General features: G+C 59.1%; 2 protein-coding genes across 3 annotated transcripts; both read left to right on the top strand.

The window, feature by feature from the left end:
• Window positions 1-11: 11 nt before the first annotated feature.
• On the top strand, window positions 12-6,387 carry GDI1 (GDP dissociation inhibitor 1). The gene is made up of 11 exons (XM_008019579.3): window positions 12-178; window positions 1,403-1,510; window positions 1,643-1,742; window positions 1,884-2,018; window positions 2,825-3,023; window positions 3,291-3,422; window positions 4,017-4,116; window positions 4,542-4,713; window positions 5,030-5,174; window positions 5,293-5,347; window positions 5,438-6,387. Exons 1-11 carry the CDS (start codon window positions 134-136, stop codon window positions 5,588-5,590), a joined length of 1,344 nt encoding a protein of 447 aa, XP_008017770.1. The 5' UTR covers window positions 12-133; the 3' UTR covers window positions 5,591-6,387.
• A 659-nt stretch (window positions 6,388-7,046) lies between these two features.
• On the top strand, window positions 7,047-13,878 carry FAM50A (family with sequence similarity 50 member A). Of its 2 annotated transcripts, none has more exons than XM_008019581.3 (13): window positions 7,047-7,278; window positions 8,530-8,614; window positions 8,709-8,808; window positions 9,310-9,455; window positions 11,694-11,770; window positions 11,900-11,966; window positions 12,118-12,179; window positions 12,442-12,518; window positions 12,904-12,958; window positions 13,106-13,154; window positions 13,253-13,323; window positions 13,433-13,543; window positions 13,648-13,878. In XM_008019581.3, the coding sequence occupies exons 1-13, from the start codon at window positions 7,168-7,170 to the stop codon at window positions 13,654-13,656; spliced, it is 1,020 nt and encodes a 339-aa protein (XP_008017772.1). In that variant the 5' UTR covers window positions 7,047-7,167; the 3' UTR covers window positions 13,657-13,878. The 2 variants fall into 2 exon arrangements, with proteins under 2 accessions (XP_008017772.1, XP_072869411.1); XM_073013310.1 differs by lacking the exon at window positions 7,047-7,278 and adding an exon at window positions 7,730-7,811.
• The last annotated feature ends 623 nt before the right edge of the window (window positions 13,879-14,501 follow it).

The raw sequence follows: 14,501 nt of genomic DNA, 5'->3' as shown, positions 1-14,501 counted from the left end.
GACGCGCCGCCATCTTTGGTCCAGTGCGGTGGCGGTGGCGGCGGCGGCGGCGGCGGCGGCGGCGGCGGCGGCGGCTACTGCTGCGGTGAAGGAGGAGGAGGAGCCGAGCGGGCGCTGCCACTGAGGCCTGACCATGGACGAGGAATACGATGTAATCGTGCTGGGGACCGGCCTCACCGTAAGTGCGGCCCCGGGCGCCCTTGGCCCTGCGTCGTGCCCTCGCCATTCCCCGCGATGATGCGGCCGCCGACCCATCCTCCGGTCACTGCCATCTTCTGCGCTCGGCTCCCCGAAAAGCCGGCGCCGTGCCCACCCCGCTGCTCCCCCCGCGATGTCGCCTCTGTTCGTTGCCATGACCCCATCTCCTCGAAGGGGCCCCGTTCTTGGCCGCCCCCTGGGCTACCCGGGTCCGACCCCCGGCGCTCTCCCATCTTCCCTACCCCTGCCCTCTGGACCGGAAAACGCACCCCCACTCGGCCCGTTGCCCCCGACCCCGCCCACCCATCGCCCCCACCCATCACGGCATCCACCCGTCGCCCGCACCCATCGCCCGCCTAGCGTTGCCTCCCAGCGTCCCTTCCCATCTTGCGCTAATCCCTGTGAGGATGAAGTACAAGGACCTGGGGTTAGGGGGCCTCGCCAGGGTGGGCTCTCAGCCCGCCCCCTCGTCGTCTTCTGGGGCCAGGGGAACCAGGGAATGTTCCAGAAGGAGCAGCAGTGGGGGCAGTAAGCACATTCCCGCAACCTCACCTCGGTTGCCCATGGAGACCTCAGGCTGAGTAGCATCTGCAGCCTTTGTCCTTGGGCTAGTGACAGTGACTGGTGAGGGTGTTTATCTTCCCCCTTTCCCCGAAAATCCCGTTGGCCCACTCCCCTCAGAGACTCTTCTCCCTCAGTCCAGACCCAGATGCTCCTCCTCAGCGGCAGGGGCTCCTGCTCTTTGAAGAAAGAGCAGTCCAGGGTGGGGCCTACAATTTCAAGGACTGTGCTAAGCCTTTCTTTGCTTCCCTTTGGAGTGTCCTTCGCAGTCCAGCTGGGTCCCCTCTGTGCCACATTGTGTTTTATCCGCCTTTTTGTGCGGCTCTGCGTAGGTAGATGCCTCTCGGCGTGTTGGTACTGGAAGGCCATCCTGTGTCTGCTGGATGTCCTGCCTACCTCAAAGCCTCCATTATTTCACTGTCTGCCTTGTGAGGGGGACGGATCTCCTTTACCCCGCAAGGTTGCAATGGAGAGTGTGGTCGGATGAAGCCATCACCCCAATTTTAGGCGAGGCAACTAGCCGGTGGGGGTGGTGGGTGGAAGGAGCTGTCCACTGAGGCAGGTTTGGGTGGGGAACAAATCAGGGCTGCTGGTGGGAGCAGAGGCAGGTGGGAGTGCAGCGGATTGTGTGGCCCTCCTCCAGGAATGCATCTTGTCGGGCATCATGTCTGTGAACGGGAAGAAGGTGCTGCACATGGACCGGAACCCCTACTACGGAGGCGAGAGCTCCTCCATCACACCCCTGGAGGAGGTGAGGCTGCCTGGGCCCAGGCCCATCCCTGTTAACCTCCCACACAGCGGCACAGGGTGGAAGTAGCTCTCCAGGTGCCTGGAGCAGGAGGAGGTGGTCCCTGAGGTGTCTCTCTCTCCCTTCTGCTTACAGCTGTATAAGCGTTTTCAGTTGCTGGAGGGGCCCCCTGAGTCCATGGGCCGAGGCCGAGACTGGAACGTTGACCTGATTCCCAAATTCCTCATGGCTAACGGTGAGGGACAGGAAGGAGGTATTGCAGGTCGGGGGTGATAGGGAAGACCTAAGGACAGTCAGGCTCCAGAGGAGGCGCAGCCAGACCAGCTAGAACCTCTGGAGAGAGCTGTGCTGATGTTGCCCTTGTGCACCCCCACAGGGCAGCTGGTAAAGATGCTACTGTATACAGAGGTGACTCGCTACCTGGACTTCAAGGTGGTGGAGGGCAGCTTTGTCTACAAGGGGGGCAAGATCTACAAAGTGCCGTCCACTGAGACTGAGGCCTTGGCTTCCAGTGAGTGTGGGCCCCCTGAGCCAGAGAAATCATGGGGTGGCAGGGAAGCCAACTGTCTTTGGGATGGGTGGCTGTCCAGAGTAAGGCACCCCTTTGTCCAAAGTCACATTCCCCCATGAAGGACCAGAGGCCCTTCGCTCTGTATTCCCTCTGCCCCATGTCATGCCGCATGGCTGGCTGCCAAGAGGGAGGTCCCCACGCAGCAGGGATGTGACGTGGAGGGGAACGGGACTCCTTTTGAAAGACTTGAGCGTGGCCAGGCGCGGTGGCTCATGCCTGTAATCCCAGCACTTTGGGAGGCCTAGGCGGGTGGATCACGAGGTTAGGAGTTCAAGACCAGCCTGGCCAACATGGTGAAACCCCGTCTCGTCTCAAAATACAAAAAATTAGCTGGGTGTGGTGGCAGGCACCTGTAATCCCAGCTACTCGGGAGGCTGAGGCAAGAGAATGGTTTGAACCCGGGAGGTGGAGGTTGTGGTGAGCCGAGATCACACTGCTGCACTCCAGCCTGGGCGATAGAGCAAGACTCCATCTTAAAAAACAACAACAACAAAGAAAACTTGAGCCTTTGGCAGGGGCTCCACTGGATCCTCAAGACATCCCCAAGTGTCTAAGCCAGGAAAGCCCTTAGAGCCCATCCAGGCCAATCCCCTCTTCATCCTGGTGGGGAAACTGAGGCTAAAAAGGGTGGAGAGGTTAACCTAAGGTCACAGGACAGCTGGGCTGGGAGTGGGGGTGCCTGCCCTGCTGAGATGGAGAGTTTTGTGCTGCATTGGTGCAGAACCTCCTCCCGCCACCTTCCTTAGATCTGATGGGTATGTTTGAGAAACGGCGCTTCCGCAAGTTCCTGGTGTTTGTGGCAAACTTCGATGAGAATGACCCCAAGACCTTTGAGGGCGTTGACCCCCAGACTACCAGCATGCGTGATGTCTACCGGAAGTTTGATCTGGGCCAGGATGTCATCGATTTCACTGGCCATGCCCTGGCACTCTACCGCACTGACGAGTGAGGGGAAGCTGGTGTGGCGGCAGCCCCCTCACCCGGCCCACCTCCTGCCCTCCCCACACCTGCCTGTTGTCCCCCTGCCCCACATGTTCCTTGTACTCAGCCATAGGCTCACCTATCACCCTTTCCATTTCCCCCTTGCATTTGGTCCTCATCTTCCCCAGGCCATTCAGGGTGGTGGGAAAACTGGTCTGGTACCTGGTACCTGGGTGGGGGTAAGTCAGGGGTGCCGCTACTGGAGCATCTTCCCTAACCCCTGTCCCCCAGCTACCTGGACCAGCCCTGTCTTGAGACCATCAACCGCATCAAGTTGTACAGTGAGTCCCTGGCCCGGTATGGCAAGAGCCCATATTTATACCCGCTCTACGGCCTGGGCGAGCTGCCCCAGGGTTTTGCAAGGTGAGAACGTGGGTTTTTTCAGTTGGCATGGCTGAGTAGGACTAGGACCAGGAGTGGAGATGGCCCCCTTGAGCATTTCCCTGGTAGCATTTCCTCCTTTCCAATTCATGATCTTCATTTACTTCACTCCATCCTTGGGTGATGAGGGCACAACCCCAGTGCACTGAAGTACAGAAGTCTCCACACTTGAAGAACCAAGTTTCCACAAATGTGACTTGCTCAGTTCCTGGCAGCACCAGGACTGGGCCCAGGGCCCCAGAACCTTGAGTCAGGGCTTCGCTGGGAGGTGACCTATCTTGAGAGTCCATCCTGGTCCTTCAGGCTGTCTTGGTGCGGAGCACTGCTCCCTCATGCCCCCTTCTGCTGGTCCTTGGCAGTGTATTCTGGGCAGAAGAAGCTCTAGAGAGGAAAGAGCCCGCTGAGATGGGGCCAGAGTTCACGGCAGTGACAGAGCTGGGGGGATGAATACTGGTGTCTCTTGCCTGCTGCCTGCCTGGGGCAGCCTTTTTTGCACCTTGGTGGAGGAAGGGTGACAGTGGAATTGGTCCCTGTTTCTCCTGGGAGGGGCCTTCACCAGGGCTGTTCTCACCACAGATTGAGTGCCATCTATGGGGGGACGTATATGCTGAACAAACCTGTGGATGACATCATCATGGAGAACGGCAAGGTGGTGGGCGTGAAGTCTGAGGGAGAGGTGAGCCTTTCTGGTGCAGTGCAGTCACCATGGTTGAGGCAGGGCTTGGTCACCTTCTCCTCACTGTGCTGCTGGGTCTCCTGCTGCACAGCCCCGAGGGCCTTGGAGCTGGGAACTGGGTGTCCAGAAGTCTTCAGAGCCATGAATGTGGGTGAGAGGGCTATTTCAGAGGCCACACGCCATGTCTGTAGTGCAGAAAGTGTTCTTGATCACGGGGCATCTGGGAGGCGGGGGCGGGCACCCAGCCTATGCGTCAGGGCCTACCTCTGTGAGCTGCAGGGCAGGGCCATGCATTCAGGAGGGGCAGTAGTGATGGCTCCGAGGAGCGCCTTGTCTGCCAGAGCTGCCTGCCTTTGCTGTGAACACAGCCCCAAGACTACCTAAGGGAGTGATCTGACGGGCGAGGACTTCTGGTGCCTTCTCAGGTGGCCCGCTGCAAGCAGCTGATCTGTGACCCCAGCTACATCCCGGACCGTGTGCGGAAGGCTGGCCAGGTTATCCGCATCATCTGTATCCTTAGCCACCCCATCAAGAACACCAACGATGCCAACTCCTGCCAAATAATCATCCCCCAGAACCAGGTCAACAGGAAGTCAGGTAGGCCGGGTGCTGGTACAACTTCCTCCAGGGTGTTCTCTTTGGGGTTACTCTTTCTCTCCCCATCAGTGTTGGAGCTCCCTGCCTTACCTCTCTGGAAAAAATTTGACCCACATGGTAGTCACCACAACTTGGACCCCTAGGGTTTGGGTGGCCTGAACTCTTCTCCTCTGGGAGGGTGGTGGCTTGGATGCTACCTGCTTTGCGGGGCTGGGGAGGGGGCAGGTGGGCCAGACTTGTGTCCAGCCACTGGAACCCATCTCTGCGTATGGCCAGCGCCTCTGGCCCGAGTTGACGGAGCTCTTCCTGTGGCCAGACATCTACGTGTGCATGATCTCCTATGCACACAACGTGGCGGCTCAGGGCAAGTACATCGCCATCGCCAGCACTACTGTGGAGACCACGGACCCTGAAAAGGAGGTGGAGCCGGCTCTGGAGCTGTTGGAGCCCATTGACCAGAAGTGAGGGGCTGGGCTGAGCCTGAGGGGGAGAGGGAGGGAGCCCAGGAGCTGGGCTTAGGGACCAGGAAGGGCATGGCCCATTGTGAGGCCTGTCCCCTCCCCTCTGTCTGCCCCTCAGGTTTGTGGCTATCAGTGACTTGTATGAGCCCATTGATGATGGTTGTGAGAGCCAGGTAAGCAGTTTGTCCCAGCCCTGGCTCCTGGCTCTCCCCCCAGGGCACCTGCCTGACTCACCCTGGGCGCTGGGCTTTGGCTGTTTCCAGGTATTCTGTTCCTGCTCCTACGATGCCACCACACACTTTGAGACAACCTGCAACGACATCAAAGACATCTACAAACGCATGGCTGGCATGGCCTTTGACTTTGAGAACATGAAGCGTAAACAGAACGACGTCTTTGGAGAAGCTGAGCAGTGATTGTGGCCGCCCCCAGCCCCTGCTGCCCCAGCCTGTGTCTGTTCTCCTAGAGGGCTCCAGCATCCTCTGCTTCCCCCACCACGTTTCCATCACCCACCTCATTGATCCACTGACCAAATCCTTAACCCTAGTGATGGTTTGGGAGATGGGGGGTTGGATAGCATCCTCTTTCTTGGCCCTTCCTTATCCTAGGAAAAGAGGGTTCCTCTCCTTGTGTGTGTCTCTTCCCCGCACCCCTAATTCTTCTGCTCTGTTCGGGAAGACGGGGAGGAAAAGGTGACTTCTGCCCCCACCGCTCTTACCCCCACTGTAGTGGCCTTTGGAGATGCCCCCACCTCCCCCCACCAACTCTTGGCGTGTTGGAGAGAAGGGGCCCTCCCAGCACAAAGTTGCATTCCTCCCCCCTAATTTATTCTAATTTATTAACTTCGACCCACCCTTTCTGAGCCTGCAGCCTTCCCTTGTGGCCTGGGGGCTGTAGAGTGAGCTGCCCCAGCCCCTCCCAGCCCTTGCCCAGCCTGGGGCAGTGGGGAAGGCTTGGGCGTGGCCCCGTTGGAGGTTGATTTGCTGTTTTGTTTCTTGTCTTTGTGTTTGTGTTCTGTGGTACTTGCTGAGAGAAAAATGTGAGCAAAGCAGAAGGAGGTGGGAAAATGGACCCAAACCCCAGTGTGCCCTGCCCGTACCTTTCCTTTAGTGGTGGGAAACCCTTATCTTGCAAAGTGAATGTGTCCCCTTCCCCACCCTCTAGTGTATTTCACAGAAAACAAAACCTCCCAATAAAACGGTTGAAACCTGAACCTCTGGATCTTTATGGTTATCTCCCAAAAGCTGGGTACCTGGCAGGGCTTTGGCTGCCTGGGTTGGGGCTCTGGCTTAGCTTTGCTCTGGACTGCAAAAGGTGGCATTCGTCAGGGAATTCCTCACCCAGAGCACGCTGGGGCCAAACTGACTTAAAGCTTAAGGCTACCCAGTGAGTTAATGCTGGCACCAGGACTGCAGCCCTCAGTGCTCAATGCAGGGGGAGTGAGGTGGGGGGCGGGTGTCAACGTGGAGAAAGCAGAAGGAGCGGGGGTCTTGGCCTCTGGCTTGAGAGGCAGAGGGGACCTGGGGCCAGCCTTAGATGGGGTGAAGCAGGGGGACAGGGGTGCCAGTTTTCGGCTTAATGCGGGGGACCAGGGCCTGGCCTCAGGCAGGGAGGCAGCAAGGGGACCAGCCTTGGGGTCAACAGGAGGAATTAGAGGGACCAGGGGCCCAGCCTTGGCTCGGGCTAACGTCGAGGCAGCGCGAGGGGCTGGGGGATTCAGCCTCCGGGGTCCACAGGAGCCGGCGGTGGGGGCTGGGATGGGAGTCCATGCAGGGTAAGGGGCGGTCTCCGGCGGGGTGGGGCAGGGTGGGGCGGGGCGGGCGGCGGTTCCGCTCCGGGCCAGCTGGCGCGCGGAGGGGCGGGGTATCGGTGCGTCTCCTGGTGGCTGACGTCACGGCGCGGGCGTCAGCTGACTGTTCTGCTGCCACTGCCGCCGCTGCTGCCGCTGAGACCTGGCTGGGCCGCTGTCGCTGTCGCCGCCGCCGCCGCTACCATGGCTCAATACAAGGGCGCCGCGAGCGAGGCCGGCCGCGCCATGCACCTGATGAAGAAGCGGGAGAAGCAGCGCGAGCAGATGGAGCAGATGAAGCAGCGCATCGCGGAGGTGCGAGCCGGGAGCCTCGGAGCATGCGCGCTGCCCAGGTCCCCCGGCTGCCTCGCGCCACGCTCCGGCCCTGGAAGCCCTGGGGCGATGGCTTCGGAGCGCGGGCGGCGCGCCGGGGCGGGCCCCTGGCTCGCTGACTTCCAGCAGAGCACAGAAGCAAGCCGGCGAGTCTCATCAGTAAAATGGGCCCTGAGCCGGGCGTTCTCCGAGGCTGAGGCCACTAACTGGTGACCGACCTCCGGCAGGAGGGAGCCGAGCCAGTGTTTCTGTTGGGAGGCACGGCGGGGACAGGCCTCTCGTCGCCTCGCCTGGGCACCTAGCGCCCTGGCTCTGGCCCCCCGGCCCTCAGAGCCAGGCCTCTGCCCTGGTCCTATGGACACCGGGCAGGGCGGTTCCTCTCCCCCTGGAGAGGCGCGGGGAGGCCTGAGTCAGACCTGGGCAGTCCACTGGCCAGGAGGCTCCTTCCAGAACCCCTTGCATCTGTGAGGCAGGCATGAACCTCCCGGGCGCCAGCGGTTCATCCCCTGCTTCCCGTGAGTGGCCCATGATGGTGGTGGTCAGGGAAGGAGCGTGGAAGAGCTTGATCCTTTTAGGGAGACTCACTCATCAGGACTCAGGGCTCCAGGAAAGAGCAGGCTCCTGCTTGGGTAACTGGGGAAACCTGGCCAGAGGAACCTTGAAATACCAAGTCCTTATTCCCTGGCCACACTGTGTGAGCCGGGGTGCCCAGCAAGCAGAAGGTGTATTTGTCTGCCAGCCACCTTGGGAGGCCACTGGTCAGCGACGGCTTGACATGGTACCAAGTGGGATGGGGCTGGGGCCAAAGAGAGGCCTCCTGGGAAGCTGTTGATGACATTCGGGGGCCTAGAGGGAGGAAAATCACTCAGGGAGGGACCAGGCCCCTCAGCCACTCTGTTCTTGTTTGCCTTCTCCTGATACCCCTTGGCTTGGGTCTTAAGCTTCAGCTTAAAGGCTGGAGATGAAAAAGGCCAAAGGTCAGTAGGGTTGGTGACTTCAGGCTACTGAGGGACCTGTGATCCCCAGCAGGAGACCTGAAGAGCCAGAGCAGCTCAGGGATGGAAACGGCCCCATTTGGCACTCTTAGCACTTGAAGAGCCCCGCCCAGCCTCATGGAACCTTCCATCGACAAGGGCACAGGGGCAGATTTGGACTGTAACCCAGGTCCCTGATGACCAGCCTGCCTTTTCCACAGTGAGGGGTGGCTCTCATGGTGGCTGTCCCTCCCCGCAGGAGAACATCATGAAATCCAACATTGACAAGAAGTTCTCTGCGCACTACGACGCGGTAGAGGCAGAGCTCAAGTCCAGCACTGTGGGTGAGCAGGGTGCGGGTGCCCCTCACCTGGGCCCTGGGCCACTCTTCCACTGGCCCCGTGACTACCTTGCTCCTTGTGCCTCCTTGCTTCAAAGGTCTTGTGACCCTGAATGACATGAAGGCCAAGCAGGAGGCTCTGGTGAAGGAGCGGGAGAAGCAGCTGGCCAAGAAGGAGCAGTCCAAGGAGCTGCAGATGTGGGTCCTCTCGCCGCAGCCCTCAACATGGAGCTAGTGCTCACGGGGTCCCAGGGCCGGTCAGGCTCTTTTTGCACCCTGGGGGGAGACCCTGTCTCCTGCCTTGGGACAGGGGTAGCATCTAGCTTGCGATTTGCATTTCTCTCTCCTGTCTCCTTGGGTCCACGCTCACGTCTTCTCACCATGGCGGCTTGGCTTCTTTCTGACCCTCTGAATGCAGTGGGTCCTTTCCCTGCATCTGGTGCCTGAGCAGCCTGCGTTCTCCCCATTCCTCTCTGTCCTGCAGCCCGTGTGGCCCTCTGTGCTTGCTGTTTGTAACAGAGCCCTCACCCATGAGCTTGAAGTGATCCAGGACAGCAGGACCCCTCTGGGGCACTGGGGACCCAGCCTAGGCTGGGCAGGACCCACATAGGGCACACAGGTGGTTCTGGGTCAAGGAAGGGGCTGGGTCAGGGTTGGGGAAGTACATGGTGTGTGATGGGGCCACCTGCACCTCGGTAGGAAGCTGGAGAAGCTTCGAGAGAAGGAGCGTAAGAAGGAAGCCAAGCGGAAGATCTCCAGCCTGTCCTTCACCCTGGAGGAGGAAGAAGAGGGAGGCGAGGAAGAAGAGGAGGCGGCTATGTATGAGGAGGAGATGGAAAGGGAAGGTGAGGGCTGGCTTGAGTCAGAGCCCCGCCCGTGGCCCCTGGGGAGGGGTCCCCAGTGTGAGAGGCTGTCAGCAAAGCTGATGCCCCGTCACGATGGCTCCAAAAGCTGCCCTCTGGAGGCACCATGCACAGTAGACCAGGGAGGGGAGAAGCTGGTCTAGACCAGGCTGGCTGGGCACATTTTCTGTGATGATGGAAATGTTAATCTGTGCCGCCCAATATGGTAGCCACTTGCTGCAGGTGACTTGTATGACTGGGGCACTAGATGGTTAATTCTATTTGATTTGTGTTAGCATAAATGTATACAGTCACAGAAATTCCGTGGCTACTAGTCAGACACTGCAGGTCTCAGCTGTGAAAACAAGGGGCTGTCAGGGAAAGCTCAGGACGGCTGAAGAGTGAGGGTAAAGCCAGCCTAGCTGCCATGTGTGCCACATACCTGTGCTGTACCTGGCCAGGGCACATAGGGTGCTGTCCCTCTCCTGGTGGAAGTCACGGGTCACCATGCACTGAAGACACTACTCAGGGTTACTGCTCTGCTCAGGGCCCACGGGGCTAACCCAGGGGTCAGGGAAGGAGGGGAGGGTTGAGTTAGGCCCTAAGGATGAGGGGAATTGCATTAGCCAGAGAGACAGGAGGGGTGATGAGAAAGTATATGCCAGAAGTCCAGCGGGAAAGAGTGGGCACGTTTGAAGATTGGGAGCAAGTTGTGTCACGAGCCCCTGGAGGGTGTGGTGGCAGTTCCCCAGGGAATGGCGGAGGGAGAGAAGTGAGGCTGGATGGCGCTGTGTGGCTGTGGTAACAGTCTGGGTGCCATGGCTTTGAGGGAAGTGCGGGATTGTGGGGAAGAAGAACCTGCCAGCCACCTGCCATTTGGGTTCTATGTTCCATCAGCCACAGTAAAACAGAAAAAGAAACAAGCAGGATTTTAGTATTACGTTGTATTTCACCCAGTGTATCCAAAATGTCACCATTGTGGCACGTGCACTAGCTGTAGTGCTCAGGTGCTGTGTGCAGCGGGAGCTACTGGTTTGTGTTTGTGTTTTTGTTTTGATTGTTGTTGTTTTGTTTTGTTTTGTTTTGTTTGAGACGGAGTCTCACTCTGTCGCCCAGGATGGAGTGCAGTGGCCGGATCTCAGCTCACTGCAAGCTCCGCCTCCCGGGTTCATGCCATTCTCCTGCCTCAGCCTCCCGAGTAGCTGGGACTACAGGCGCCCGCCACCTCGCCCGGCTAGTTTTTTGTATTTTTTAGTAGAGACGGGGTTTCACCATGTTAGCCAGGATGGTCTCAATCTCCTGACCTCGTGATCCACCTGTCTCGGCCTCCCAAAGTGCTGGGATTACAGGCTTGAGCCACTGCGCCTGGCCTGTTGTTTTTGAGACAGTGTCTCCCTGTGGCCCAGGCTGGAGTGCAGAGGCGTGATCACAGCTTACTTCAGCCTTGACCTCCTGGACTCAAGGGACCCTCCCACCTCAGCCACTTGAGTAGCTGGGACTACAGGCGCTTTGTATTTTTGTATTTTTTGTAGAGATGGAACCTCACCATGTTGCCCAAGCTGGTCTCGAACTTGGGAGCTACTGGCGTGGACAGTGCAGGCCTGGGGGAAAGGTCACCGTCACTGTGTATCACTGGGGCTTTTACAAAACACTGCTTGGTGGGCTTTTCCGTCCCCCCACAGGCTCTGTTTAGGGGGCCCAGCCACAAGACCCTGACATCCATTTTTGTAAAGCTCTCCACATGATTCTAATCTGCAACCAGGCTCCAGAATCTCTGCCCTTGAGCATCAGGCTAAAGAGTTTAGACTTGTCTTTGTTTTTTGTTTTGTTTTGTTTTTTGTTTTTGAGATGAGGTCTCACTCTGTTGCCCAGGCTAGAGTGCAGTGGTTTGATCACAGCTCACTGCAGCCCCAACCTCCCAGGCTCAAGCGATCCTCCCACCTCAACGTCCCGAGTAGCTGGGACTGCAGCTGCGCCACCACACCGGGCTGATTGTTTTGAGTTTTAGTAGAGACGAGGTCTTGCTATGTTGCCCATGCTGGTCTCCACCTCCTGGGCTCAAGCGATCCTTCTGCCTCATCCTCCCTGAGTGTTGGGTTGACAAGCGTGAGCCTCTGTGCCCGCCCTAGGCTTGTCTTCTAGATCAGCTGTTCTCAAAGTATGCTTGGGTGACCCAAGGCGTCGGCCTAGCAAAATCATTTTCATAATAATGCTATGGTATTTGGCTTCGTTTTGTTCCAGAGATCACCACGAAGAAGAGGAAACTGGGGAAGAACCCAGACGTGGACACAAGCTTCTTGCCTGATCGAGACCGTGAGGTAAAGGTTGCCTGGCCCTGACCCCGGCCTCGACTCCAGCCCTGGTGAATACCCTTGCTCAGGGAGCCAGGCTCTGCGTGCACCCTGAGCAGCCCTGGGCCTCACCCGTCTGCCTGCTCCCTCTCCCAGGAGGAGGAGAATCGGCTTCGGGAAGAGTTGCGCCAGGAGTGGGAAGCCAAGCAGGAGAAGATCAAGAGTGAGTCCTTGCGGAGTCGGACGTGAGGGGCCTGGGCCCAAGCCAGCTTTCCTGTCCACAGTCTCTTGGGTGGTGCGCTGAGCCTCAAGGCTGCTCTTGGTGGGGCGGGGGTGCCTGAGTCTGGAGACCCAGAGGCAGCTCTGCCTTGTAGGCGAGGAGATCGAGATCACCTTCAGCTACTGGGATGGCTCTGGGCACCGGCGGACAGTCAAGGTAGGCAGCGTGCAGCCTACTTCCTGCTCACCATGGGCCCAGCCTCCCTTAGGTTCCGTGGGAAGGAACTGACCTTCCTGACTTGGGAAGCCCCAGGGATCCTGAGGATAACAGGCTCCGGGGCCTGGCCCTCTAGGGAGTGAGGCCCAGGCCTGGCTGAGGCTCTGCAGTCTCTGGCAGGGCCCTCTGGGCCTCTGCCTTCTTGAGAGCCCTTCTGCAGGCTTTTGCCTTCCCTTCCCAACTCCTGGATTCCCGGATGCAGATGAGAAAGGGCAACACCATGCAGCAGTTCCTGCAGAAGGCGCTCGAGATTCTTCGGAAAGACTTCAGTGAGCTGAGGTGCGAGGTGTGCCTGTGTGCATGGTGGTGTGTGTGGCACCTGTGGCTCCAGCCCGGGTGCCAGACACCCAGTGTGATGTGGGCGCTGCCTGGGCAAGGAGGCAGCGTGCTGGGCACTATCCTCCCAAAAGACGGGGTCAGGCTCCTCTTCCCTTCCCTCCCACCAGAGAGAGCTTCGCTGGGAGCGCACTGCCTTGGTTCCTTAGCCCAAAGGGGGAGGGTGCTGGGTGCCAGTCCTGGGCTCACTAAACCATGGAGCTTCCCTCAGAGCCCACTGGCTGCTGTCTCCCAGCCCCAGCACAGGCTCTCCTGGGCTGGCTGCCTCCTCCCTCCATGGGCAGGGGTGCTGTCCTCTTGCCCACACCCTCCTGCCTTCCTCCCTCAGGTCCGCAGGGGTGGAGCAGCTCATGTACATCAAGGAGGACTTGATCATCCCGCATGTGAGTCCCTTCAGTCCTAGGACCCGCAGTGGGTGCTGCGCCCTGGGCTTTGGCTCAGGCTGGTGGGGGTGGTGTGTGCAGGCGGGGGGTGGGGGAAGGGGCCGAGATGGGCCATCAAGGCGCCACTTTCCTGCCCTTGGCTCCCAGCATCACAGCTTCTACGACTTCATCGTCACCAAGGCACGGGGGAAGAGTGGTGAGTGCCCCCGGCCCAGCCACCCCCATAGCACCTTGCCCCCGATATTGTCACCGGGGCAGCAGCGGGACATTGGGCTGTCTGCTTCTCTCCTGCAGGGCCACTCTTCAACTTTGATGTTCATGACGATGTGCGGTTGCTCAGTGACGCCACTGTGGAGAAGGATGAGGTACAGCATTGGGGGCCGTGTTAGGGGGAACGGGTGTCCCTGGGCTGTGGAGGAGAAACTAAGGGAAGGGGAGGTTGGCAGGCGGCCCTTTGCCCTCTTCCTCCCTTAGTCACATGCAGGCAAGGTGGTGCTGAGGAGCTGGTATGAGAAGAACAAGCACATCTTCCCTGCCAGCCGCTGGGAACCCTACGACCCTGAAAAGAAGTGGGACAAGTACACGGTGAGGAGGGGCTGGCAGGGACCCCTCCCCGGTGGGGATGGTGGCCAGTCCCTGCTAACCCCTCGCCTTCCTTGTCTCCTCCACCCACCTTGTCTTCACACCAGATCCGCTGAGCGTCTGGGAAGCTGCACAGCCTTGGCTCCTCAGCTCCCTCAGCGTGCCCCGTGGTGTCCCCGGGACTCCAGGCACCTGCTCCCCTGCGACCATGCCAGGCACGCTGGGAGGAGGATGGCAGCTGCTCGTGTCCTGCCCCCGGCACGTCAGTGACTGCTTTATTTTTTTCCAATAAAGAAGTGCACATGTCAGAGCTGGAGCGCCTGCAGTGTGAGAAACCATTTGTGTTTGGACCAAATTCATTTGTCGTTTTGACCATTTAAAACTGTACAATTCGGTGGCATTTAACACATTTGCCATGTTGTGTAATCATCACCTTGGTCTGCTTCCAGGACATTTTCATCCCTCCAAAAGGCCCTGTGGCCATGAGCAGGCTCCCCGCTTCACATCCCCCCGCCAGGCTCTCATCTGCTTTCTGTCTCCATGGATTGGCCTGTTCTGGACGTGTCATGCGTGCCTGGGGAATCTGTCACCGGGGCAGCCCCACCATTCCTGAGGTGTCTTTGTGGCACTGCTTCTTGACCATGGGCACCTGTCCTTGGGCGGTGGTGGCTCTGGTGGGTGGGAAGGGGGTTCCTCCCCAGGCCTCTTTCCCAGGCCCTTGGGCTCCTCTTGAGTTTCCTGTAGCGGACATGGCCGTCCTGTGGCCACCCCTGCCTTCCTTGCTCTGGGCCGTCCCAGCACAGTCAGTCTGCTGTGGTGCCCTGCGCTCAATACTTACCTGCCCTGCCCTAGCTAGCCCTGCTCAGACAGCCCTTGGGGCAGGATCCAGATCGGGGATGGGTCCAGGACCCCTACCATCTCAGCAGCTGGGTTCCCCAGGTTCCACTTGGCTACACTGAGG

Source organism: Chlorocebus sabaeus, chromosome X (genome assembly GCF_047675955.1).
Source record: "Chlorocebus sabaeus isolate Y175 chromosome X, mChlSab1.0.hap1, whole genome shotgun sequence".
Taxonomy (NCBI): Eukaryota; Metazoa; Chordata; class Mammalia; order Primates; family Cercopithecidae; genus Chlorocebus; species Chlorocebus sabaeus.
Note: the sequence above shows the minus strand (reverse complement) of the source record. Positions and strands in the feature narration are given on the sequence as shown.

What these genes read in the sequence shown, in the direction of transcription:
- GDI1 (XM_008019579.3), top strand. Translation starts at nt 134, where the DNA reads ATGGACGAGGAATACGATGTAATCGTGCTGGGGACCGGCCTCACC. An exon ending in GCACTCTACCGCACTGACGA is followed by an intron (nt 3,024 to 3,290) that starts GTGAGGGGAAGC and finishes CCTGTCCCCCAG; the next exon opens with CTACCTGGACCAGCCCTGTC. An exon ending in ATGATGGTTGTGAGAGCCAG is followed by an intron (nt 5,348 to 5,437) that starts GTAAGCAGTTTG and finishes GGCTGTTTCCAG; the next exon opens with GTATTCTGTTCCTGCTCCTA.
- FAM50A (XM_008019581.3), top strand. Translation starts at nt 7,168, where the DNA reads ATGGCTCAATACAAGGGCGCCGCGAGCGAGGCCGGCCGCGCCATGCAC. An exon ending in CAGTCCAAGGAGCTGCAGAT is followed by an intron (nt 8,809 to 9,309) that starts GTGGGTCCTCTC and finishes GCACCTCGGTAG; the next exon opens with GAAGCTGGAGAAGCTTCGAG. An exon ending in CAAGCAGGAGAAGATCAAGA is followed by an intron (nt 11,967 to 12,117) that starts GTGAGTCCTTGC and finishes TCTGCCTTGTAG; the next exon opens with GCGAGGAGATCGAGATCACC.